The sequence below is a fragment of the Mus musculus genome, chromosome 4 (assembly GCF_000001635.26).
Source record: "Mus musculus strain C57BL/6J chromosome 4, GRCm38.p6 C57BL/6J".
Lineage (NCBI taxonomy): Eukaryota > Metazoa > Chordata > Mammalia > Rodentia > Muridae > Mus > Mus musculus.
In genome coordinates, this window is record NC_000070.6 from 139293869 (window position 1) to 139319212 (window position 25344).

General features: G+C 52.0%; 2 protein-coding genes across 10 annotated transcripts; one reads left to right on the plus strand and one right to left on the minus strand.

The window, feature by feature from the left end:
• Nucleotides 1-161: 161 nt before the first annotated feature.
• Nucleotides 162-16892, minus strand: Slc66a1 (solute carrier family 66 member 1). 8 transcript variants are annotated; one of them, NR_151463.1, is made up of 11 exons: nucleotides 16761-16840; nucleotides 13861-13982; nucleotides 12575-12822; nucleotides 8557-8686; nucleotides 7922-8009; nucleotides 7382-7524; nucleotides 7144-7236; nucleotides 6358-6543; nucleotides 4778-5101; nucleotides 1906-2065; nucleotides 162-724 (listed from the first exon to the last, which is right to left on the minus strand). NR_151463.1 is itself a non-coding variant. In NM_145384.3 (9 exons), the coding sequence occupies exons 3-9, from the start codon at nucleotides 12736-12738 to the stop codon at nucleotides 5024-5026; spliced, it is 882 nt and encodes a 293-aa protein (NP_663359.2). In that variant the 5' UTR covers nucleotides 12739-12822; nucleotides 13861-13982; nucleotides 16761-16840; the 3' UTR covers nucleotides 4662-5023. The 8 variants fall into 8 exon arrangements, 3 of the variants coding, with proteins under 3 accessions (NP_663359.2, XP_011248521.1, XP_011248525.1); XR_003954904.1 differs by lacking the exon at nucleotides 1906-2065 and having other exon boundaries at nucleotides 16761-16892; XR_003954903.1 differs by having other exon boundaries at nucleotides 162-2065; nucleotides 16761-16892.
• Akr7a5 (aldo-keto reductase family 7, member A5 (aflatoxin aldehyde reductase)) lies at nucleotides 16852-24918 on the plus strand. Of its 2 annotated transcripts, NM_025337.3 has the most exons (7): nucleotides 16876-17208; nucleotides 20236-20423; nucleotides 20599-20703; nucleotides 22842-22938; nucleotides 23066-23165; nucleotides 23702-23831; nucleotides 24224-24918. In NM_025337.3, exons 1-7 carry the CDS (start codon nucleotides 16887-16889, stop codon nucleotides 24383-24385), a joined length of 1104 nt encoding a protein of 367 aa, NP_079613.3. In that variant the 5' UTR covers nucleotides 16876-16886; the 3' UTR covers nucleotides 24386-24918. The 2 variants fall into 2 exon arrangements, 1 of the variants encoding a protein (NP_079613.3); XR_390721.4 differs by lacking the exons at nucleotides 22842-22938; nucleotides 23066-23165 and having other exon boundaries at nucleotides 16852-17208; nucleotides 24224-24558.
• The last annotated feature ends 426 nt before the right edge of the window (nucleotides 24919-25344 follow it).

Consider the following 25344-nt stretch of genomic DNA (forward strand, 5'->3'; position numbering starts at 1 on the left):
GAATTGGAATAGACTCAGGCTTTCGATGCCCAGGACAATCTTTTCTTCACACCACTCCCTAGCCTTGATGCCATACCTATGTGGTAGTGCCTCTTCCCTGCCATACAAGGAACGGCAGTGACAGACTGGTGATGGGCACACTCAAAGAATTCACCAAGACAAAAGGGCAGGAGAGAGTTTATTAGATCAGCATCAGGCAAGACAGCAGAGAACAGTAGGAAACACTCAACAGACTCCTCCTGTCACAGGGTCTATGCAGGCTGGCACTTAATGTCACTGTACAGTTGCTGAGCCCTGGCTGGCCTGGAACTCACCATGAAGACCAAGCTGGCCTTGAACTCATAGAGATCAGCCTGCCTCTGAGTGCTGGGATTCAGAGCCTGTGCCACTACACCAAGCAAGCTGTTTAGCTCTGGCTGGGACACCTGTGTAGGGCTACTTGTGAGTTAGGAAAGATGCATCATTCTACTGAGGGGCAAGCTTTGCTGTATGGGTTGCCTCTCTTTGGGATCTGGGTCTGTCTGCGTGCGATATAACATGCTTAAGTCACTAGAGAGCAAACTCACGATTGTCTGAGCCTGCTGCTTAAAGGGTAGAGTTCTCTGTAATCAAGATACGCCAAGATAGATTGCAGAGCCTGGGATGGTGGTGTGAGCCTGGGATTCCAGCACCTGGGAGATGGAGGCGGGATCGTCCATGTCTACCCACAGGCTTCAAAGTCAGCCTGAGGTACACAGATAGTTGCCCAGAAAAAAAAAAAAAAAAAAACTAGTTAGTGCTATTTTTTTCCTGGCTCTATAAATAAGTTCTGTGTCTCCTTACTGTGCTCTTTTTTTATTTTGAACCTTTGAGAAAGGGTCTGCTACGTTGCCCAGGCTGACCTTGCCTTATAGCCCAAGCTATCCTTCAGTGTGTTCTTCCTGCCTCAGCCTCCCAGTGCTGAGATCAGCCTGTGCCACCGACCTTGGTTTTCTTTTCCATTTTTCTATTTTCTTTCTTACTTATTGGGGGAGGGCAGTCATCAGATCACTTAGAGCTGGAGTTGCAGGTGTAAGCTGATGTGGGTGCTGGGAATTGAACTCTGGTCCTCTGCAAGAATAGGATGTTCATGGGCTGGAGAGATGGCTCAGCGGTTAAGAGCATTGACTGCTCTTCTGAAGGTCCTGAGTTCAAATCCCAGCAACCACATGGTGGTTTACAACCATCTGTAATGAGATCTGACGCCCTCTTCTGGTGCATCTGAAGACAGCTACAGTGCACTTACATATAATAAATAAATCTCTTTAAAAAAAAAAAAAAGCCGGGCGTAGTGGCGTATGCCTTTAATCCCAGCGCTCAGGAGGCAGAGGCAGGCGGATTTCTGAGTTCAAGGCCAGCCTGGTCTACAAAGTGAGTTCCAGGACAGCCAGAGCTATACACAGAAACCCTGTCTCAAAAAAAAAAAAAAAAAAAGGATGTTCTTAACTACCAAAACATAATATCTCCAGCCCTGACAGAGCTTGGTTTTCAACAATTATTTTTATAAACCATAAAATGCAGAATATAAACATCTTATATCCACAGAACTCTGAGATCTATTTACATTGATGTTTTTGTGCCTTATTTCAACTTACTATTTCTAGGATTTTGTTGGTTTTTTTTTTATTATTATTTTGTTATTTTTAAGACAGAAACTCATGTAGCCTAGGCTAGCCTCACAATATACTTAAGGATGGTGGCTTTGAACTCATCTTCTTGCCTCTGCCTCCTGAGTGCTGGGATTTCCAGCATGCACCACCACACCATTTTTGCCATGCTGGGGGTTAAACCCAGTACCTCACACACCGGGTGAGTCCTATCCTAACTGAGCTGCACCCCAAGCCCCTACCTGTCACTCTTGGTAGAGTGACGCTCTCCTGTCATTACCTCTGCCTCTTTTGAGAAACTTTCCAATTTGGAAAATGGGCTGGACAGATGTGCTGTGGGCCAAGTATTATCCCTGCAGATGTTTCCCCTCCAGCAAATGTTGTCTTTCCGCAGCAGCTTCACTGCACAGCTCCTTCTACACAGCTGGCCTCTGCATACTCTGGATTGGACATGCACAGGAATGTTGCAAGACATAATCATATTCTCACTACCTCTAACACTGCTTTCAAATATTAAAGCTGTACAGGTAACAAGACGCCTTTCCAAATCGCGAATCAAGCTCTGATTCACAAACCACCCTGTAAAGTCGTTGGCGTGCTTGCTAGTGGCATGACAGTCTCCACCTCCGCCAGAGCCTCCAGACAGACAGTGTCTCTGGTACCCTGTTGAGCATCTGCTGTATCCTGGGGACAAAGTGGTGCACAGACAGATGCTCTTTGCCCAGTTGTCTGACTCGGATGTGGAATTGGGGATAGCTGTGTCCTTAGAGCTATTGGGCAGGGCTGGGAGGCAGGTGGGGACCTTACCACCTGAGCCCTGGGAACCTGTGGGGAAAGCAGTCCCAGCCATGAGGGAACAGCTTCAAGCCTTCCTCTTAGAGCTCACACCTCCTTACTTCCCTGGGAGTCAGACAAAAGGGGCAGAGGAGGGTGATTTGGAACTGCTCCCCTTCCTGGAGAAGAGGAGACCTGGGGGCCATACTGTCCTAGTTAGGGAAAGAGAGAGGGTGAGGAGGGTGGGGAGAGGGGAGGAGGAGAGGGGAGGGGGAGAGGGACCCCCAGGTCTGATTAATAAGTAGAGATTCCTTGCCTGGCTAGGCCCAGTTCTCCTGCCTCCAGCTTCCCCTGCCCCTCGACTTAAGAGGAGGCAAAGCCCTGTGAATACTGTAGAGGTCCAGGCACAGGAGAGGGCTTTCCTCTAGGGCATCTTATAGACGCCAGGCATGATGACATACACCTGTGTGTAGTCCCTGTACTCAGAAGCAGAGGCAGGAGGATTGTGGGTTTTAGGCTGGTCTGAGCTACGGAAGGCCCTGTCTCAATATAACCACTTGCAGGCACATGGTCCAGCCTCCTCCCCCACCCCCCACTTCCTCCCTAAGAGTGACGAGGGGGACTCTCCTGGCGTGGGGGACTCTCCTGGCATGAGATTTCCATTTCTGTGGCTGAGCCTGGTTGGAACCAGAAAGTCCACACACGAGGCTGAGGAGGAGCCTGTTGTTGTACGGCAGGCCACATCAGGATGGGCACCCCACCACTCCATGACCTGCAAGAAGCAAGAAGTGTGGGCCAGGGAGAAGACGTGGAAGCCAGCTGTGGAGTTTCTCGCTCTCAGTAGCAGTGGGGCCATCATGACAGCAGGGTTGTGTTAGTCAAGATGGCTGTCCCCCAGGGAGGTATGAGATGTCTACATCCCCTTGGATGGGGACAGTAATGTAGTCACCATTTCTTCACCCATGTGCCAGATCCTGGGGCATAAAACCAAACGTACAACTCATGCAGGCAGCGCCGAGGGTCAGAGGTCGGTAACGCTGTTTCCAGTGTTGTGGGAGAGGGAAACAGAGGGAACTGGCCTAAGTCACACGGCTCCCGGGAGCGGAAACAGGCTTGAGATGCTTAAGTCTGTGAAGCCCTCACCTAACAGATATAATAACCAGGCCACCAGGTTCTGCAAGCCCTCTTCTCTGACCCCTACTTGGAGCACTGGAGCAAGCTTCCAGAAGACAGAAGAAATCAAAGTTTGGAGAAATGTAATCTTTCTGAGACTGTACCCCCTCTGTCAAAGCCAAGTCCCCCACGAAGGAGTGTCACCCCTCCTGACAGACCCAGGGGCAGGGCTGCCATCTCATTTTCTCCTGCCTGTGCAGCTTCAGTTCAGGCCTGCGCCTGGGGTCACGTGCCTTACTGAGGCCCCAGATCTTCAGGATTTGGAAAAGGTGCCATCTGGCCCTAGGAAACTAGCATAGCGCCAAGTCCCAGGATGGCATGGAGCTGAAAGATCACCTGAGGGCAGCAGTGGGCTGGGAGTAGGGACCAGGAGCACCACATGCCTCACCTGGGTCTGTGCCAGGACCTTCTCTTTAGCTGTGGGCAAAGACAATGAGACAGCACTCAGAGGTGGCTGCCCTGTTTGTCTCTGGCAGGTAGCCCCTGGCCTGCATCTAACTTTCTGCACCTACAATAATGTATGAGTAAGCTGAGGCCAGCGAGGAAGGGGGCTGGTCCTCTGTCCCCAAAAGGTGGTGTAACAAAGACAGCGGGGAGCAACCTTTCTCCCTCCTCTCTGTCCTCATCACCTCTGGGCCCTGTCTCCTGTTGGCTTTGTCCTCCATCTGTTCTTCCGGTCTCCACCTTCTTCAGGAAGGCACCAGTCTGCCCCTCTGCTCTACTTCAAAGGCAACTGTCACTGAGTTCCTGCGAGACACTTGACTACACATCTCCCTTTGGGCTAACCGCCTCACCCTACCTACGCAGCCTTGGCAAGGACACAGAGGGTGGTCGTGTGGTCATGCCAAGTGCCCCTGGTGATGCTCAACCAAATCCTGCCCTTAGTTATCTGCTTCTTCCAGAGCCCCACGAACAAAGAGCCCACTGGTGTCCCCTTTGCTCCATGTCACAGCAGGGTAAGGTCTGTGTACAAGAGGGCAGAGAGATACAAGTCAGGATGCCAAGGGCCACGGAGGCTACACATGGTCCCCCTATCTCCCTGCCTGGACCCTAAGCACCACGGGAAGGAGCAGCAGAAACAGGCCCAGCTGGAAGGTACCATTTACTAGGTTGTATCCAGTCAGAGGGACAACCCTGGGTCCCCTGACTATGATGTAACCAAGAGTACAGTCAGATTGAGGTAGGTAGATGGGAGGTGACCATACCGTCTTCTGGGGTCTCAGCTATGGGTGCCCTAGAGGCTCCTCGGGCAGCTGTCATACACCTGAGATGTATGCCCCTGTGCAGCACAAGCCAACTCCAGATCTGTCTGAAGGTCAGGAGGAGTTCTAGGCAGCCAGGCCCAGAGTTCCAGGCAGCCCCCTAGGCCCAGTCCAGCGGCGGCAGTATCTCTGCCCACACCTCATCCTTCCTGGTTTGGCAGCTGAGGTTCCCATCATCCAGGACGATGATCAGCTGGGGAGGAGGGGCTCTCGCTCTGAGGCAGCAGCAGTCTCATGGCTTCTGTACACCAGGAACTGGATGGAGATCTGAGGACACTGTTAAGGTACTGCAGCCACACTGGGCCAGCCCTGCTCCTGTCGCCTTGCTCTCCCACCACCGAGTGCCCTCCTTGATGCCCTGACTCTGCCATCAGGGACCCTGGAATAGGGCGCTCTTCCTCCCTACAACACCCAGAGGCTGGGCCACATGGGCCCTCTAGACTTTAAGCTTTTCTCTCTCACCACGTCCCACTGGGACTCTCCAAATGTTGACACAAAGACCGTGTTTACTTCTTGCCAAATAACGTCCAGCTGAACCACTTGGCAACACTAACAGGTCACATGGAGAGGGTGTTCAGACACTGATGCCAGCAGGGACAGTGACTGAAACCCTGAGGGTCTGACTGGCAGTTCACCCTTGTCATCAGGGAGGAAACGGAGAAGAGGAGTGAAGCCCACACAAGCTTGTCTCCATGACTCAGCTCTCGTTTCCACAGTGCACACACTCTTCTGTCCCTTGGGGCCTTTGCACAGGCTGTGCTGGGACTCTGTTCCCTTGTGCCTGAATAACTTCTCCCCCAGTCCCGGTGCGATGACCTGCTGGGGCCTCTGTCTCCCCCAAACCAGGAGAGTCCAGTGGTGATTCACTCCACGGCGCTGGGTGCCACTGAAGTTAGGTAACCACCCCAAAACCTAGTGCACGCTCTGTCCTTGCTCACTGATGGGACTGGTCCTGGCTGGGTCCACCCATCATGGATGGACTGATGGACACACAGATGGGTGGATGGGTGGGTGTGGGTGAATAAATGGATGGATAAATGGGAAACTGAATGGGTAGTCGAGTGAATGGACAGGTGGGTGGGAGACTGGATGGGCAGATACACTGGAAGATGGGTAGATGGGTGGATGGATAGATAATGGATGGGTGGGTAGATGGATGGATGGATGATGGACAGACGGTGGGTAGATGGATGGGGATGGACAGGTAAATGGAGGTTGGATGAAATGTTGGATTATAGATGAAGGATGGGTGGACAAATGGGATGTGTGTATGATTAGGTGAGTGCATAGATGGATAGGTGTCTAAGTGGGTGATGGGTGGGTGGATGAGGTTGGATGGGTAAATGAAGGGTGGTTAAAGGCTGGATTGTAGATGGAAGGACACACGGACGAATAGGTGAATGTGCTAATGGACAGGTGGATGAGTATGTAGACAGAGGGGTGGGCTGGCAGGGATGTGCACACTGAAGCAGAGGCCGTCTTGCCCACACAACGGTGCCAACATCACACGCTTTGAAGGATACGATGGTGTCGAGCAGCAGCACCCCCAGGCTGCCCACGAGCCAGGGCAGGTGGTGCAGCAGGTAGCTGCCCTCACTCTGGCCCACCTCGGGGTTCTTGAGCAGCACGCTGAGCCCGTACAGCGTGTTCCCCAGCATCACCAGTGCGAACAGCGAGTAGGAGATGCCTTGGGTTGACTGCCGTATGAACTGTGGGGGAGGGGCTGAGTGAGAGACCCCAAAGAGGGTTCTTGTCTACAACCCCAGCACGTACTTGGGGGGTTGAGGCAGGAGGATCATGAGTCCAAGACCAAGCCTAATCTATGCAGCCACAGTCCCTGTGTGTGTCCTCCATGACACATACTCCTAGCTGGTTTTTCATTGTGTGCCCCATACCAACTATGGGCTTGGCACTCAAAACTCCCTGTCCATGGTCAGCTCCAAATCCCAGCTCCAAGCACTGCCCCCAGGACCATGGGTAGCCCTGGCTGTGGCCCCCACGGACTCCTTCTGCCAGGTAAGCCTCCAGTAGGGGTCCTCATCACTTCCTGTCCACTCTGGTTTCTCAGCTTAGCAGTTCCCGCACACCTGACCTCCAGCACTGCTGGGAAACAGTCTCATGCATGTCCCCATGAAAGGTGTGTCAAGGAGCCAATTTCCCAGAGGTGGAAAGAGACGCAGCCAGCTGGGTGACTTTACCCATGTCATCTGCTGCTGTGGTTTAGATCTTCCGAACAAAACTCCTGACCCATCCCACTGCTTAACCTGGCGGCCCTCCTCCATGTGACCCCACCCCTCCTGAAAGCTCACATTGGTGCGAATCTGAGGCAGCCTCGAGAGCAGGTACAGCAAGCTGGAGGCGGAGCCGATGACAAAGCCGATGACCTCCTTCTTTGTGAAGGGCTGGGAGGGTGGAAGGGGACACTCAATATCTGGTGGGAGCTTTAGAGGGGTGGTCTCCCCACAACGTAACATCTATGTGATCATGCAGGGGAAGGCGAGGTGGCCCCCCCATGCCACCACCACAGACCCATCATCTCCTTCCTACCTTATTGCCTGGCTCCACAGACAGGAGTGTCCGCCCCCGGAAGCCTTCCCTGGGGACAGCCACAGGATCAGTGCTGCTCAACAGTGGTGTGATACACACCGTCCCCAAGATGAACAAGAGCACAGAATTGATAGGGGCAGACACTGGATTGAGGCAGGAGAGAAGCCAAGATTAGGTATCTGGGTGTACAGCAGACAGCTTGGGATGGGAGTCCCCAGCCTTGCTTCTCAGTAGCTGTATGACCTTGGACAAGTGACCTAGCCTCTCTGAGCTCCAGTCCTTCATCTGTAGAATGGGCATACAACAGTACCCTTCCCCTAGGGATGCAAAGGAAAGATAGTCAGGGCAGGGGGGGTCGGCACTCAGCTGGGGAGTCTGCTCTGCGATGCACCCTCACTTCTGGCTCTGAACCAGAGACTCTGAACAGAGTCTCCTCCCTGTGGTTTGATGTATACACGTCTCCATCTCAGCCTGCTTCACCTCAGGTCCCAGGCTTCCCAAGGGCAGCTGAGCCCGACCCAGCGTGACCCCCAGACTCACACGGAGAAGGTCGCTTCTTGAACTTATAATGGAAGTACAGCGTCAGCATCATCAGGTCGGCCAGGACATAATACACAGCCGTGTAGGTCTGAGAGAGAAGCAGACCCAGGCACTGGCTGCAGTCCCAGGCCATGACGTGACCGCCCCAGCACCCCTCCACTGCACCCCAAGTGGTGACTGAACAGAAGGTTTCCTGTTCCTACCTGTGTAAACAGGAAGTCAGGTGGACAAAGGGTCCATCAAGAATGGACCCAGGTCCAGCCTGGACAGTCAACACAGCATCTGTGGCTAGAGCCACTGAGACGGAGTAGCCATGGCCTTCCTGACTGACCCCAGTTCTGCTGGCCACAGAATAATGTCTGTGCTCCCCAAGAAAAACCCCACTTGCTACTTTGAGGGGCCTAAACTCAGAAAAAGTATCTGGGCCCACAACCCCTCAGAACCACAGACCCCTGGGGTGTGATATGCTTACGTGGAAATTAGAAATCTGAGACTTGGACAGATGTCTTGACCCACGTCTTACACAGGATGGTAGATTATGGGGTGTGGGCTGACATATTTGAAGCCCCAGACTCCTCCCACAGCTACCCCTATTTGTCTTTTAAGCTGCCCTACTGTGCCTGGGCCCCACCCACCTGCAGGGGTAGCTGGTCTGCCAGAAAGGAGCCAATGAGGTTGCAGGAATCTCCACCGATCCAGCCCAGCAGGAACCACAGTGATAGGGCCTGGTCCATGTTGCCTGTCTTGCAGGCTTTGATGTACTGGCTGTGGAAGAGGAGGGGACTCAAGCTCAGAGGTGATGGCCTAAGGCGGCCAACAGGACTTGTTAAGAGGATGACTGGAGCAGCGGTGGGCAGGAGAGCCCAGATGCTCCAACCTCAGGATAGAACCCAGAATTTCACAGGCAGTATTATCCTCTGACGGATTCTTTGACCTGTGGAGGAATTCTACCGGACCCCTACTAGCCCAGGGGCACAGCAGCCGAGTCTCTTTCCAGACAGAGTCTCTGCCTTAGATTCTCCCCACTGCCCCCTGGGGTCTCCCAGAAGGGACAGAGGGTGTGTATAGGCCTTGGCTTCATTGTAAAAATCTGGCTAGGTAGGAGCTCAAAACAGGGGCGGTGGCAGTTGAGGTGGGTCTGAGGACCGGCCAGGTCCTGTTTTCAGGAGTCACCGATGGTAAGACATAGACAACCTGGTCACTCTCGGGTTTCACAGGCTTTCAGTCCCCAGACTGTTCCCTGAGGCCCTCCATGCTGAGGCGGAGTTGTATGAAGCCAAATGTAATGTAAAGAAAGCCGCTGCCACTGCTGCTGCTAAGAGCCTGGGGTCTCAGGCGATGACTCCTTAAGTCCCAATACAAGGAAGGTCAGATCTGTTAGGCCACTGCACACTGGAGACAGATGACCGTGTTGCTGTTACTGCTCAGAGTCACCCTGGCCAGAGGTTTGTGACAAGGCCTCAGACTCCAGTCTTGCTCCCCCCCCCCCCCCCCCGCCCGGGGCCTAGGTTGGAACCCAGAGCTTCCCATGTGCTAGGTCAGAGTTCTACCACATCCCCAGCTCCTCCTCGACTTTTTAAAGTAGTAATATATTATCGGGGGCACGCATGGGGCACCGCACACGTGCAGCGATCAGAGGACAACTTGGTGGAGTCAGTCCTTTGCCACCTCCTGTATGTGTTTTCCAGGATCCAGCTTAGAATGTCAGGCTTGGGTGGCAAGTGCCAACTAGCCTGGCCTCAGCTTTTTATTCTAACCATCTGTATACATTCAAATAAACAGATGCTAAAAATAAAAATTCATAAAAGGTTGAGAAGTAGAACAGCTGACAGAGTGCCTGCCTAGCACACATGAAGCCCAGGGTTCAATACCTGACATTGCCTAAACCAGGCATTGCACACACATACATACATGCATAGACATAAACACACAGCATTCATATACACACACACACACACACACACACACACACACACACACATATTATATATATATATATATATATATATATATATATATATATATATATATATATATATATATCAAAAGATCTGCCGCCCTCCTCTCACCTCCACAGGCACCTTGCACATATGATGCACAGACATGCATGCGGGCTAAACACGCACACATAAAAAACAATATGCAGTGGCACCAGACTTTAATCCCAGCACTCGGGAGGACAGCCCGGTCTACACAGTGAGTTTCAGGCTGCTGAGGCAAGATAGTGAGGATGTATGTCCTCTCAAAAATAATAATTAATTGATGATAAATAACTTTTTAAACAAAGCTCGTGAGACTAGAGAGACATTTCTACAGTTAAGAGTGCTTGTTGTGCCGGGCGTGGTGGTGCACGCCTTTAATCCCAGTACTTGGGAAGCAGAGGCAGGCGGATTTTTGAGTTCAAGACCAGCCTGGTCTACAAAGTGAGTTCCAGGACAGCCAGGGCTACACAGAGAAACCCTGTCTCAAGAAACCAAAAAAAAAAAAAAAAAAGAGTGCTTATTGCTCATACAAAAGACCCAGATTCAGTTTGCAGTACATGGAGGCCCACAACTATCTGTAAGCTACGGTCCCAAAGGATTCTACCACCCTCTGTGGGCACCAGGTACCCACATGTGGTGTACTTACATACATGCAAGCAAAATAACCAAACACATAAGATAAACATTTCCTTAAAATGAAATCAGAGCCGGGCAATGGTAGCGCACGCCTTTAATCTCAGCACTTGGGAGGCAGAGGCAGGCGAGTTTCTGAGTTCAAGGCCAGCCTGGTTTACAGAGTGAGTTCCAGGACAGCCAGGGCTACATAGAGAAACCCTGTCTTGAAAAACAAAAAACAAAATAAAAACAAAAAAATCAGGGCTGGAGAGATGGCTCAGCAGTTAAATGCACTGACTCCTCTTCCGGAGGTCCTGAGTTCAAATCCCAGCAACCACATGGTGGCCCATAACCACTCATAATGAGGTCAGATGCCCTCCTCTGGTGTGTCTGATGACAGCTACAGTGTACTTACATATAATAAATAAATAAATCTTAAAAAAAAAAAAAGAAATCAAAAAAGACAGTGAAGGGATGGTGGCTATATGTGTGGTCCCAGCAACTGGGAGGTAGGAGCCGGAAGGGTCAGGAGGTCAGAGTTACAAGGTCTCCTTAGATAGTCCAGGTTGGCCTTGACTCATGATTCTCCTGCCTCAGCCTCCCAGGAGCTGTAAGGAGTGAGGGTTGGGGTAAGGAGGGAGTTAGTGTACAGGGACTACAATACTCACATGGAGGTCAAGAGAAACCTCTACCTTCTACCAGCTGGTCCACACTGGGATTACAGACATACATTACTGTATCCATCTTAATATGGGTCCGGGGGATTAAACTAAGACCCACACACATGGGTAGCAAGCACTTTACACTGCGTGTTCTCCCCCAGCGAACAAGCAAACTTTTTTTAAGACTTATTTTTAGTTTATACGTGTTTTGCCTGCTTGTATATATGTGCACTGCGTGTGTGACTGGTGCAGAGGCCAGAAGAGTCAGACTGGTGTCAGATCTCCTGAAACTGGAGTTCCAGGCAGTAACTATGTGGATGCTGGCAACCAATCCTAGGTCCTCTGCAAAAGCAGGAAATTTCCCCGGCCGGAGAACAATTTTTGTAGTTGCTGTTGATTTTCAGTTTTGGAGACAGGGTTTGTTTGTGTAGCCCTGGCTGTCTTAGAACTTGATTTATAGAGCAGGCTGGCCTTGAACTCAGAGATCTACCTGCCTCTGTCTCCCAAGTGCTGGGACCAGCATGCCTAGCCCAAGAACAATTTTTAAAAATTAAACACTGACACCAGCTTTAGATGCTAGGTCCCTTGGTGAACTCCTGAGGTTACTTCTGCCCACCTCACCCTCCCACAGTGCCCAGCCAGGCACGACAGTAGCTGTTCCTTCTCTCACACACCTGCAGGTCCTGGCCAGCTTCCTGCCTGCAGCCCTTTGTGCCTCTGCTGAGCCACCAGGTCCTCTCTCTCACACTTCACAGAAGCAGACACTAGCACAAGGCCAGCTTTCCAGCTTGTACACATACTGCGTAAATGACATCTGAGGCCCGGAGCAAGCAAGGCCATAGCCAAGAGGTGGCAGAACTGAGTGTGGACACTCTGGCCCCTGCAGCCACCACTGCCATCTTCACCACCAGCCTGCCTTTCTTTACTTTAAGGACACAGCCATAACCGACATTCCCAGCCCGCCCATGCTCCACACCCATCTCTTGCCAGCTGAGCACATGACCTAACCTGCATCTCGTCTGTGAGACAGGGAAAGGTTTGCTGCCTATTTCACTCGGCTGTTATAAGGACTAAACGAGGTTAAATGCCGCAGCATTTACACGCGGTGCTCAATATATGGTAGAAAAGGTCACACAACACCATTCAGCATGAGGTCTGGCCTGCGTTAGACTCCAGGCAGCCTCCCTCCCTCCTTCACAGCAAGCCGGGCATCAATGAATATGATCAGGCAGGGAATATATCTGGCCTGGGATCTAGACAGGCCAATGGCCGGCCAGCCAAACCCTAGACTATCCAAACCCAGTGCAGGACATGAAGGACCACCAACCCCCGAAGCCCCGCCCCTTCCCCGTTCCACCCCACACCCCACTCCAACCACACAGCCACATACTCACGGGAAGGTAGACGCAGCGAAGCAGAGAATGGAGACCAAGCCCAGGCCCACGCTGGCCTCATCCCAGCCATCCTGGGCACATTCACCAAACACATCCCAGATCCACTGGACAGAGCCATTGGGACAGGTGGAAAAGTTGCTGGCGCCCAGTGTCCTCCAGACCATGGCTGCAGAGGGAGGGTCTCAGCGGGAAAGAAGGTACAGGTGTATGAACACAGCCAAGGGGTCAGAGGCTGGCAAAGGTTTATCCTACACAAAGGGAAAAAGAGCTCTTCAGCCTTGAGAGGTCTAGCCCCATTCACAGTCCTGTGACTGGCAGTTACTGGTCCTGTCCTCTGCACAGTGGGGATAACGATGAGAGGCCCTACTTCATATAGCTACCATGCCAGTTAAATGAGTTCATATGTGGAGTGGGTGGGCCTATACGCCAACAGCATCTTTTGATGCAACTTGTAAACATTTAGGTATATTTGGTTGGTTTTCTTTTGGGGTGGGGTGGAGGGGGTCAAGTCTAGATCTCTTTGTGTGCTGCACAGGAGGTCAACAACTGTCCTGTACCCCTGGCTTTTAAACTTTTTTTTTTAATGGTTTTTCGAGACAGGGTTTCTCTGTATAGCCTTGGCTGTCCTGGAACTCACTCTGTAGACCAGGCTGGCCTCTAACTCAGAAATCCACCTGCCTCTGCCTCCCAAGTGCTGGGATTAAAGGCATGTGCCACCATGCCCGGCGCTTTTAAACTTTTTATCTCAAGACACGATCTCACAAATCGTCCAAGCTGGCCTTTAAACCTTCGAGTCTCATGTGTCAGACATCTGAGTGCTGGGATTGCAGATCCACACCATCGGGCCAGGCTGTCACTCCTTTTCATGACTCTACTCTGACACAGTCTGAGGCCAGGACTCACTGGAGGGAAGGCTAACACGTGCATCTTTCATGTAGGGTAAGAAGGCAGTTCCTAGGCTGGAGAGGTAGCTCAGCGGTTAAGAGCACTGACTGCTCTTCTGAAGGTCCTGAGTTCAAATCCCAGCAACTACATGGTGGCTCACAACCATCTGTAATGAGATCTGATGCCCTCTTCTGGTCTGTCTGAAGATAGCTACAGTGTGCTTATTATATATAATAAATAAATCTTTAATAAATAAATAAATCTTTAAAAATAAACACCCCTCCCAAAAAAATTAGTTAAAAACAAAAAGGTGGTGGCAGTTCCTAGGGTTGCCCAGTACCTGGATAAGATGCTGGAGCCCATGTTCCTTCCAAAGCTTGAAAGGCATACAGAATACTTACCTACAAGGAAGCCACAGCCCAAGCCAGAGTATGGCTGGTTGAAGGAGCAGGAAGAAAGACACCCTCTCAGTCCTTGCCACCTGCACAGAGTTCCTATGTGGTCACTCTGCGTGCATGACAACCTAGAGAGAGTAGGGAGAGCAAGGTTTAGCTGGAGCCATCTTCTCCAGACCTGGCCAGTATTCGCACATGGTGTCCTCCGCCTGCCTCTCATGGACCTTCCTGACATATTCTGGAGGAACCTGAGACCACAACAGGGAAGTCATCTGCCAGGGCCACCCAGTCAGAAAGCAAGAGAGGCAAACCCCATGGGAGAGGCTTCACGGAGGCTGCCATGGCCCAGGCTTCCCCTTTTGTCACTGAGCTAAGAGGGCGTTTCCTCATCCAGACAGACTCACTCCCATCCGTACCTTAGTTCCCACTATGCCAGGGAGGCCTGGACTCCTCACAGAGCTCTGGCTGGCCCCAGGACTGCTGAGCTTGCAGTGAGCAGGGCAGGAAGAAGAAGCAAGTCAGCATCTTTTCTCAGAAAGCCCAGACTCTCAGCCCTAATGTGACCAGCTCCTCGAGCTGGGGTAAGGGTGCCTCTGGTCACTGCCTGGTCAGCTCATTGTGGCAGCTCTAGGGTGGGACATAGGATAGCTGGAAGGTTCTTCCCTGGTCTTAGTGGCTGGTGTGGATGACATCTGCACAGCCAATTTGGGGAGCAATTACCTGGCACCCCAATTCATACAGTCTAGGTAAGATCTGCACCCTAAGAAGTCTTGTTTATCAGCCACACACATCCTATTGGCCTCCCAACACCTCTTCTGGTAGATCTGGAGTGGTCCAATTCATCACACATGCATACACTGTCATTCCTCATAACATCTAATACCCAGGCTGGGTAGGGAAACACTGTTCCCATTTTACAGGTAGGGTTGAGTGGCTTCAGGCAAGCGAGTCAGCCTGGCTGACCCTGTCTATGAACTGGGGCTAATTAACATCCTTCTGAGCCAAACATAAAGCTATGAGCCTCCCATCTGACCCAGTGAGAGTGATGGCTTAAAGATGAGACCCCAGTATCTTGACCACTGTGGAGCCTCTCCACACCAGTGGAACCAGATGAACGGGGACCCTGGGTTCATGCAGCTCTCCCAGTCTCTGCAAAGACTCCTGATACCAAAGCTTGGGTCTAGGACCTCATAGATGCTAGTTAAATGGTCTAATGCTGAGTTGTATCCCCCACTAGTATGAAGGATTCTGACTCTCATGGTGCATGTCCTTAAAGGCTGGTCGGGGAGACAATCTCCTACAACGCCCATTTCCCCTCCAACTCCAAGGAAAGCCAGGCAGGTGCTCCCCACCAAAGCAGATGCAGGTTCCATTCTGATACTGGATCAAGTTCAAAATCACAGAGGCAAGGTCCTAAGGACCCCAAGAATGACCCTCCTAACCTCATCTCCTGCCCCAGGTCCTCAGAGTCCCAGGCACCTGCACAGCCTCTCTCTTCCTCTAGGGAATCCTTCTCTATCACAAATGCCTAGTAGAGATACCCTGACCCATTTCTAACTTGCCTATCCAAGGGACATTGCCGCCACCGCCTCCAGTCCCCTGGAACACAATCCTGGAGAAGAGGCAACACTGTCCCTGTTAACCAGTGTTCTTCAAGCAAGTCTCTCTCCCCTCTCCCCTGTCTGTATCCTTCCCAGTCTCGTGGGTCTGGATGCACCAGCTGTACAACAAAAGGCTCGGAAAATGTAAAGGAGAGGGAGAGGGAGAGGGAAGGAAGCATGATGAAGAGAAAAAAAAAAAAGGAGGAAAGAAACAGAACAAGAAAAAAGAGGGGAGGCGGGAGCGGGAAGCGTATGCAAGGAAACTTGTAAATTGAGCGGGCCCAGGGCTGAGATGTCGCTCTGGGCAAGTGTTGGAGTTTCAGCATTCTGATGTATACAATGAAGGAAATCCTAAAAGGCACTTACTTACCTCCTAAACTGCATGCAGACTACAATAAAACCCAGGCCAAACCTCCATATCCCACGCTAGTCAAGTGCTCTACCACTGAGCTACATACATTCCCCACTAGGGGATTGGCTTTCGCGGCTCATGTCCGTAAAGGCTGGCCAGGAGACAGTATCTCCTGCCACATCCAGCTCTTCCCCAATTCCAAGCAAAGCCAGGAAGGTGCTTCCCACCAAAGCCTATCTGGCACAGTCAACAGTAATATTCTGTTCTTGCTGTAGCCCCCTGGACCACATTGTAGCATGGAGTACACACGAAGTGAACCTGAAACTACACACTTCTTTCTTTCTTTTTTGGGCAGGTGGGAACGGGAGCAGTTTGAGACAGGGTTTCTCTGTGTAGCCCCTGGCTGCCTTGAAATTAGCTCTGTAGACCAGGGTAGCCTCGAACTCAGATATCCGCCTGCCTTTACCTCACATTTCTAACCAGCCCTCTGTGGAATCCTGCGGTGAGCTTGGCGAGGAATGGGACATTCTGGGTTCCCTACCTGCAGAGCTACGGAGAATGTGTCAGGGGAGCGCAATGGCTCCGGGATCCTACCCATTCCTGGCCTCCAAACCAAGGCTCTAACTCCTTCCGGTGACTCTGCGGGTTCGGAGGGATAATGATAGGGCAGCGGCTGGGGCAAGCGCCGCGAGGCCCCCACCCAGAGCAGGGAAAACAAGGCCGCCCAGTCCAGGGAAGCCGAGAGGCCGGAAGGCAAGGACCTGCAGGTAAGAAGTGGGGCCGTCCCGGATCCCTGGCCAGGTTGGGCAGAGACCCACGATCCCGCTCCCCAGGAGGGGACCAGCGCCGGGGACCGTGCAGAGCTGGAGGAGGGTGTAGAAAAGACTTAGCTGGGCGCGTCTGGAGTCCCGACCCCCCAGCCCGGGACAGCCGCCAGCCCCCTTCATCCTCACCAGTTCAAGATCCACAGCCGGTGTCAGCTTCAGGATCCGAGCCCGCCGGGATCAGCTGACCTCCGCGAAGTCCCGCCCCCCGCCGTGGGCGGAGCCTGAAGCTTCGAGTGCGCAGGCGCAGTCTCCATGCTGCGTGCAGCGTCCAGAGCCGTGGGCCGCGCTGCTGTTCGCTCCGCGCAGCGCTCCGGGACTTCGGTCGGGCGTCCTCTCGCCATGTCCCGGCCTCCGCCACCCCGCGCCGCCTCTGGCGCCCCTCTCCGGCCCGCTACGGTGCTGGGCACCATGGAGATGGGGCGTCGCATGGATGCGAGTGCTAGCGCCGCTTCGGTCCGCGCCTTCCTGGAGCGCGGCCACAGCGAGCTGGACACGGCCTTCATGTACTGCGACGGCCAGTCCGAGAACATCCTGGGCGGCCTGGGGCTCGGGCTGGGCAGCGGCGACTGCACAGGTAACCGCTGCACCCGGCCTCCCCCGCCCCCCGCACCGAGTAGAGCTGAGCCGGTGCCCGCAACCGGCGTGCACCAGCCAGGATCTGCATCCAGGAGCTTCGGAAGCTCCGGATCCACAGCTGGGTCTACCCCAAGCTCCCAAGGCAACTGGAGTCCTGAACTAGTGAACTGAACTTTGTCCCGCCTCTCCTTAGAAACTTCTAGTTGCAGCTACCGAGGCGGGTGCGAGGAAGCTTCCTACGCTAATGTTTAGCCTACTCTGGGCGCTTTGCTTCCTACCGCAATCCCTGCCTCCCGGCCAACCGTTGTCCATAGCCGCCCCCCCACCCCCGACACGCCCCCCATCCCCACCAGGCTTTTTGTTCGTGCCTACCCCTCTTGCCCTCACCACCTCTGCGCTCCTGGAGAATGCTTATCATTCCGGTCTTTTGTCCGGACTAGACTTTGTCCCGTGCAGTCGACAGCACCTGTGGATCTCAAGGAGACCTGTGGCAACAATGCCTAGGGCCCAGCTGGGGGCAGGGGCGGAAAGGTGGCGTCGGGAGAGGGCATTTCGGCCTTTGTGCCCATTCTCTGTGCCAGGTCTTACAATGGCAAACTCTGTAGCTCTGTAGGCTACCGTGGGAGAAGTGATTTCTCCACGGAGAGTTAAAGGTCCAACGAGGAAGACTGTAGCCGCGATTGCTGAGGAGTGCAGGAAAGAGTAGCTTGTCGGGAAGAGCAGTAGGCAGAGCCCATAGAGAACTGGGGATGGGCCCTACAGTGTAAGTAGGGTGCACCGGAGACTGCAATCCTAGCTATTGGAATATGGAGTTTGAGAGTTGCAAAGTACGTGTGTGATCAGTGACGCGTGTCCCGCGTTGGAAGGGGAGGGGAACCGCCCTTCATTTGCTTGAAGCTATTGGAGTCTCAGGAGGGTGCCTGATACGTAAAGAGGCCTCACTTTTACCTGTTCTGAGGTTCTTCCTCCCGGTTCCTGTACAGTGGGCTCCATAGACTCACATGGGGTAAAGCTCACTTAAGTGAGTGGATCTCTCAAGCCGAATGCTGTAGAGTTCACCTGGATGACATACATTACTGATAATGAACATTTCAGTTTTCTCCCCCAACCCCCCCTTCTTTAGCCCATTTCTGCTTCTGAAGACTCAATGGGCCAAAGTCCTCAGGCAAAAGGTTACAGAAAGAATGCCTTGGGGCTGGGGCGGGTGTTGTAGTAAGGAGATGCTGTGGTCTTCTAGCCTTTATCCTGTGGGATCAGAGGGCTCCCCTTGTTCTTGCCAGAATCCATCCATCCTTCCGCCGTCGTCCATCAGTCCAGGTAGTTGGTTCCATATCTGGGAAGAAACAGTGCAGAGCACTGAGGAGCAGCTACAGTACGCTTGCATTACAGGCTTCTGAGGGTCTGAAAGGGATTTGTGTTAAGATTGATGGCTTTCAAGGAACACATTCAGGCCCCCGTGTCTCTTCCCTAACTTTTTTTTTTTTTACCTGCATGTATGTGTGAGCCCACAGAGGGTACTGGATACCCTGGGACTGTATTTATACATGATTGTAAACCAACATGTGTGGTTCTGAGAACCTCTGAATACTTCGTGAGAACAGTAAGTTCTCTAAACCACTGAGCCATCTCCCCAGCCCCTCTTGCCTAAATTCTTAGTCTTTAAGGATCTCCATGCTTTCAGGCCTGGCCCTTTGAGTTCCATCTCCAGTCTTTATTTCTTATTTAATGTATGAGTGCTCTTCTGCGTGTACACCCACATGCCAGGAGAGGGCGCCAGATCTCATTATAGATGATTGTGAGCCACCATGTAGTTGCTGGGAATTGAACTCAGGACCTCTGGAAGAGCGAGCAGTCAGTGCTCTGAACTGCTGAACCATCTCTCCAGCCCCTATGTACATTCTGTGGTGAGAAGGAGCCAATTAATGGGCCCACAGCATCCTGACAATACCTAGGAACATCAAGTCCAAGGTCTAAAGGATGTTTGATTCTGCACAATCATGTCTCAAGTCCCATATTGCCCACCCTGCAATATACGATCTGTATGGCAAGCACCTTTATCTACCTACTGAGACAACTTACCAGCCAACATGTCTTCTTTTAATGTCTATTTAGGTACTTTCTCTTTAAAAAAAAAAGTTAAAACTTTTAAAGATTTTTTTTTTAAATTATATGTGGACAAGTGTTTTCCCTGCATGTGTGGGTGTGTACCATGTGTGTGCCTTGTATCCAAAGAGGGGGCTAAAGTGATGGATGATTCTAAACTGCCATGTGGGTGCTGGGAACCCAGCCTAGGCCCTCTGCAGGAACAAGTGCTCTTAGCTGCCAAGCCAACTCTACTGCCCCTAGTTTGTACTCTTAATTAAAAATTATTTTTTAAGAATCCCTCAGTTCACAGATAGCATGCAAAAATGAGAAAGATTTTAAAACTCCCTAGAATTTTAAGATTCCTTTATATATGTATTTTATGTACGTGTGTGCTCTCTATCTGCATGTATGTCGGTGGAAGAGGGCATCGGATTCCACTGCAGATGGTTGTGAGCCACCATGTGGTTGCTGGGAAATGAACTCAGGACTTCTGGGAGAGAAGCCAGTACTTTTAACCGCTGGGCCATCTCTCCAACCCTCTACCTGGAATTTAAAAAAGAAAAAAAAAAAAAAGGAAAGAAAGAAAGAAAGAAATGTAGCCCCTGTGCCTCCCATATGGGGACAGTTCCATTCTTGTCACCTCATCTTACAAATTAGGAAATGGGAGCTAAGTTAAGTAATCTAGCCAGGAACAGTCACATTTGCATGTCCAGTGAATAATTCTTATAAATCCTTTTTTTTCTCTTTTGTGTGTGTTTGTTTCTGAGACAGGGTTGGTTTCTCTGTGTAGCCCTGGCTGTCTTGGAACTCACCACGTAGACCAAGCTGGCCTCGAACTCAGAGATCTGCCTGGCTCTGCCTCCCGAGTGCTAGGATTAAGGATGTGGGCAACCATGCCCAGCCTTCCAATAAATCTTAATCTTTATAATCTTGCTCCAAGTGAAAATCGCCACCAAGGCCAACCCCTGGGAAGGGAAGTCACTGAAGCCTGACAGCATCCGGTCCCAGTTAGAGACGTCTCTGAAGCGGCTGCAGTGTCCCCGGGTGGATCTCTTCTACTTACACGCTCCCGACCACAGCACTCCTGTGGAGGAGACACTTCGTGCCTGCCACCAGCTGCATCAGGAGGTGAGGGAGGGGGCCCTGAGCGCAGAGAGGGGATCACTTAGCTTCTCGCCCTGAGTCTGCCAGGACAGTGAGGCTCTCTGGGCACAGACTCGGTTCCCAGGTTCCTCACCAGCGCAGTCTTCTCTTCCTGGTTCCGTGGGCTGAGCTAAGTTGTAATGAGTCCTCTCCCCTGCAGGGCAAGTTTGTGGAGCTTGGTCTGTCTAACTATGCCTCCTGGGAAGTGGCTGAGATCTGTACCCTCTGCAAGAGCAACGGCTGGATCCTGCCAACTGTGTACCAGGTGAGGGGAACTTGCTGTGCTAGGGCCACCCAGGCCTCGGGGTTCAATTGATCCTGGGTTTTCCTGTGCTTTGGATCCCCTCCTTCTACCCTCATAGCAGGCCTTCCCTCTTCAAAGCAGGCACAGCCTCAGCTCTCACAGCCTCGGCTCTCACCGCCCCGGCTCTCGCCAGCCTGGCAGGTGCACCTGTGTGCTTCCTGCCTGAGCACACATCCTGATCCCATCCTGCACTTCGGCCTAGAGCATGCTTCTCACACCCTGAAACAAGTGCTCGGCTTCAACCTAGAAGGCCCTTTCCTGGGAATCCCCTCAGATTTCCCCCTGCCCCAGGGGCCCAGTCTCTGAACCACACCTTCACACATGGGTGTTCTGAATTAAGCAGAATGATCAAAGGAAGACAGGGAGAGGGTCAGGCCAGGTGTGATCAGGCTCTGAGGCAGGGGACGATCCCAGTGAGTCTCCAACAGCCACCATGCAGACGCTGTTTATTGGTTGTTAACAAAAGGGTTTTGGGGGTAGAACGTGTTTCTCAAACCAAAGCCCCTAATCTAATCTCTGTGTTTCCTGAAGGAAAACACCACATCCCTGCAGCTTTAATCCTGACTGGGAACTCTTTGCAGTACTCAGGAATGGAAGAGGTCCTAGCATTGTCAGGACTCTCTTGTGACCCAAGTCATGCGCAGGTTGTAAAGCGCCTTCAGAAAAGCAACTCTACAGATAGCAGAACCCAATTACTGCTTTCTACGGTGATTTCCTCCTGGTCAAGGGACTCCTAGAAAGCAACTCTTTGTTCTGATGACTACCCTAGATACACTGAAAAACAGCTTTCCACTGTTGACCCTAGGTACAGTGATTCCACTAGAACCCCACTACCTTCACGCACTGAGCACATCTGCCTTAGAGCGCGTCTTCACCGCAGTTCCCTGTGGGCTTTCCTTACTGTGGTTTATTTTGAGGGTCTGAGACCTAACTATGCCAGCAGGTGCTGTCACTGAGTGACACCTCAGCCTGCTGTCTGTAGTTTGGATTTCGTGATTCCACCTCTTGGAAGCAGAGAATTTGCTAAACTTTTAAATAGTTGTGAATTCAGCATCCAGCCCGTAGAGGAGGCCTGGGGAAAGCTGTAGACTGATGCTGATCCTGGCCAGCTTCTGCTCCCTGCACCCGACACCCTCTCCCTGCCAGAGATCTTAGACATAACTGAACCTGGGATGGGGTCAGTATAGAGATTTCAAAATACAAGACTGCAAAGCCAGGCCTGTGTCACACACCTGTGATCCAGCACTTTGGAAGGCTGAGGCAGGAAGCTCACTAAGTTAAAGGCAAATATGGGCTACAGAGCAAGACTGTTTCAAAACAACAACAACAAAAACCCCACCAGACTTAATAGATAAAATATGCATGCTGTATAGCCACGAGGACCTGAATTCTCACCTCCGAATTTACACACAGAGCCAGGTGTGACTGTGCCCCTAGTACCCAGTTCTGAGGAAGGCAAGAGACGGGATCACCCAGCTCCAGATTCAGTGAGAGACCCTGTCTCAAGGGAATAAGGCAGAAAGCAAGAGAGTAGGACTTTCCACATCCTCCTCTGACCTCGGCACCCATACACATGCACAGCACGTACCTACAGACACACAAATATAAATACAATTTAAAGAGTGGAGGACCAGGCTGGAGAGATGGCTCAGTGGTTAAGAGCACTGGCTGCTCTTCCAGAGGTCCTGAGTTCAAATCCCAGCAACCACATGGTGGCTCACAATGATCTGGAATGGGATCTGATGCCCTCTTCTGGTGTGTCTGAAGACAGTGACACTGTACTTTCCTTCTTTTTTTTTTTTTTTAAAGATTTATTTATTTATTTATTTATTATATGTAAGTACACTGTAGCTGTCCTCAGACACTCCAGAAGAGGGAGTCAGATCTCGTTACGGATGGTTGTGAGCCACCATGTGGTTGCTGGGATTTGAACTCCTGACCTTTGGTAGAGTAGTCGGGTGCTCTTACCCACTGAGCCATCTCACCAGCCGCACACTGTACTTTCATAAACAAATATTTTTAAGCAGAAAAAGAGGAAGGCTGGATCCCTTCCCTTGACACATCCATACTTTGCAACAGGCCCCTCTCCTTCCCTGCAGGGCATGTACAACGCCACCACCCGGCAGGTGGAGGCCGAGCTCCTCCCCTGCCTCAGACACTTCGGACTGAGGTTCTACGCCTACAACCCTTTGGCTGGTATGGGCTGCCGTGGGGACAGGCCCTGTGGGTGGGAGGGCATGCCCGGCCTGACGCTACAGATTGCTGCCCTGGCAATCTGTCTGAGAAGAGACTGGGCCGGGGTCTGACTGCAGCCTTCCCACAGGGGGCCTGCTGACTGGCAAGTATAAATACGAAGACAAGGATGGGAAACAACCCGTGGGCCGCTTCTTTGGGAATAACTGGGCTGAGACCTACAGGAACCGGTGACTGGGGCTCTCTGTGTCGGGATGGGTAGGGCGGGGAGCCCCTTACGTGCCATTCTTACCTCTGCTTCTAGGGATAGAAACCACCACTATGCCTTCCTTTTCTGTTCCTTGATTCCTATAAAAATAGCGAATCCTGGGGTTTCTCATTTCCTTCTTCCTACATAACGAAATGAGGAAGTCCCACTTCCACCTACAGACCTTGTGGTCCTGGGAGTTTTTGCTACTCTGAGAAGTAACCTGCCAAGAGGGAAAGAGAGGACCTTGGGTGAAGGCTTTTGGGTTCTGGGGCCAAGTCTGGCTCTACAGTAGCTTCCTCATTGCGCTAGGTAAGCGGTAGGCAGGAGTTTCCACATCTAGCTAGCAGTGAGCACCCCAGGAGCTTCTGGTACTGTACGGAGAAGCAGCTCTCCCAGAGGACTACAGCTCCTTCCATGCTACAGAATGGGGTGGGAACAGTGTCGTGGTCGGCTCTTTGGCTTCAGCTCCCGGTCTGACTGAAGATTCTCAGCCCATGCCTCTCCCCACTCCCTCAGCTTCTGGAAGGAACACCACTTTGAGGCCATCGCCCTGGTAGAAAAGGCCCTGCAGACCACCTATGGCACCAACGCCCCCCGCATGACCTCGGCCGCCCTGCGCTGGATGTACCACCACTCGCAGCTCCAGGTAGCCCAGGCCCCTGAGCTCCGCTGCTGCCCCTTTGGGAGACCCAGACTTGCCTGGCAGTGATTTCTAGAAAGGACACCTCCTCCGGGGCTAGGGAGGAGCTGTTCTGATTCGGGAGCGGTGCACGGTGCTTGCTGGACAGGCATGAGAGGAATGTCCTATAGACGGGAGGCTTTAACTTAGGTCTCCTTAGGGAAGACCTCCCGTAACAAGAGAGGAGAACAGAGTCACATATTTTCAGCTGGTAAAGGCACCTTCAGTTCTTCCTGGCTGTCCAGGACAGAAATACACAAAGATCCCAGATCTTACCAGGGGACCGGCAAGGAGGGGCATGTGACAGGAGCTACCAACTAGCAGAGAGGGTGCTGAGATCTGGCTGTCTCCCCTTGCAGGGCACCCGAGGGGACGCAGTCATCTTGGGCATGTCCAGTCTGGAGCAGCTGGAGCAGAACTTGGCCGCCACTGAGGAAGGGCCCCTGGAGCCGGCTGTCGTGGAAGCCTTTGACCAAGCCTGGAACATGGTCGCCCACGAGTGTCCCAACTACTTCAGATAGACTGTTGTGGCTCAAGATCCCAGGGGCTCTTCTGCCACCCCATGGAGGAGGAGTTACGCCTGGCCACTCCTTGCCCAGTGCTGACCTAGTGTGTGCTTTTCGGCTGGTCTCCACCTGTTTCCTGTCTGAATAAAGCAGGTGTCTGACCTGGCTGCAGCCAGAACTGAACCTCAGACCGTCTCCTCTGCTGCCCAACACCTGCTCCCTCCACCCTGCCTGGGGACCATGAGAAAGGGTGAAACCAGGAGTTAGGCTTCAGAGAGCACAGATAGGGAGAGTCTCACGCTGCCTCCAAGGTCTCCTCACTGTCACCCTCGCTTTTCTACTCGTGACAGAACCAGGTGGGTGTGGGTACGCACACCTGCTAATTCCAGCCCTCGGAGGATTACACCACGTGCGAGGTCAACACTGATCTATGTAGTGAGTTTCAGGCCAGCCAGGGATACGTAATGAGACCTCTCAGAAACAAACGAAAATTTAAAAGGCACGTGCTTTGAAGAAACGGAACAATTAAAGTCACCATGAGAGTTGTCAGTGAGGATCAGGATTCTGTAGACTGGGTTCTGTTCCTTTGCTTTGAAAGAGGGTTGTCAGGTAGCCGGCCTCAGACTCGCTGTGTAGGTGAGGATGGCCTTGAACTTCTGGTCCCCTGGGTCCCGGGTATAGGGACAGACTTGTGCCCGGTTTAAGCACTGAGACTCAAACCCAGGGTTGCATGCATGCATGCTGGGTAATCTGACCCAGACTAAAGCTTTTCCTTTTTTTATCTTTTTTAAATTTTTATTTTCTGTATATTGCCCAGACTGACCTAAAGTTTCAGGATTCAAGGAGTTCTCTTGCTTGACCACCAAATAGCTGGCACCACAGCCGCTCCTGTTTCTTGTGGACTTTTTTTTTTTAACACTTGTAATTTCCAAAGTGGCTTTACTCTTTTTTTTTTTTTTTTTTTTTTTTTGGTT

Excerpts from the sequence above, each read along its gene's own strand:
- Slc66a1 (XM_011250219.3), bottom strand. The coding sequence starts at position 12,738 with ATGGTCTGGAGGACACTGGGCGCCAGCAACTTTTCCACCTGTCCCAAT. Across the intron at positions 8,010-8,556 it reads CAGACCAGCTACCCCTGCAG|ACCTACACGGCTGTGTATTA; the intron begins GTGGGTGGGGCC and ends CTTCTCTCTCAG. Across the intron at positions 7,237-7,381 it reads CTGTGGAGCCAGGCAATAAG|CCCTTCACAAAGAAGGAGGT; the intron begins GTAGGAAGGAGA and ends CCACCCTCCCAG.
- Akr7a5 (NM_025337.3), top strand. The coding sequence starts at position 16,887 with ATGCTGCGTGCAGCGTCCAGAGCCGTGGGCCGCGCTGCTGTTCGCTCC. Across the intron at positions 22,939-23,065 it reads CGCCTACAACCCTTTGGCTG|GGGGCCTGCTGACTGGCAAG; the intron begins GTATGGGCTGCC and ends GCCTTCCCACAG. Across the intron at positions 23,832-24,223 it reads ACCACCACTCGCAGCTCCAG|GGCACCCGAGGGGACGCAGT; the intron begins GTAGCCCAGGCC and ends CTCCCCTTGCAG.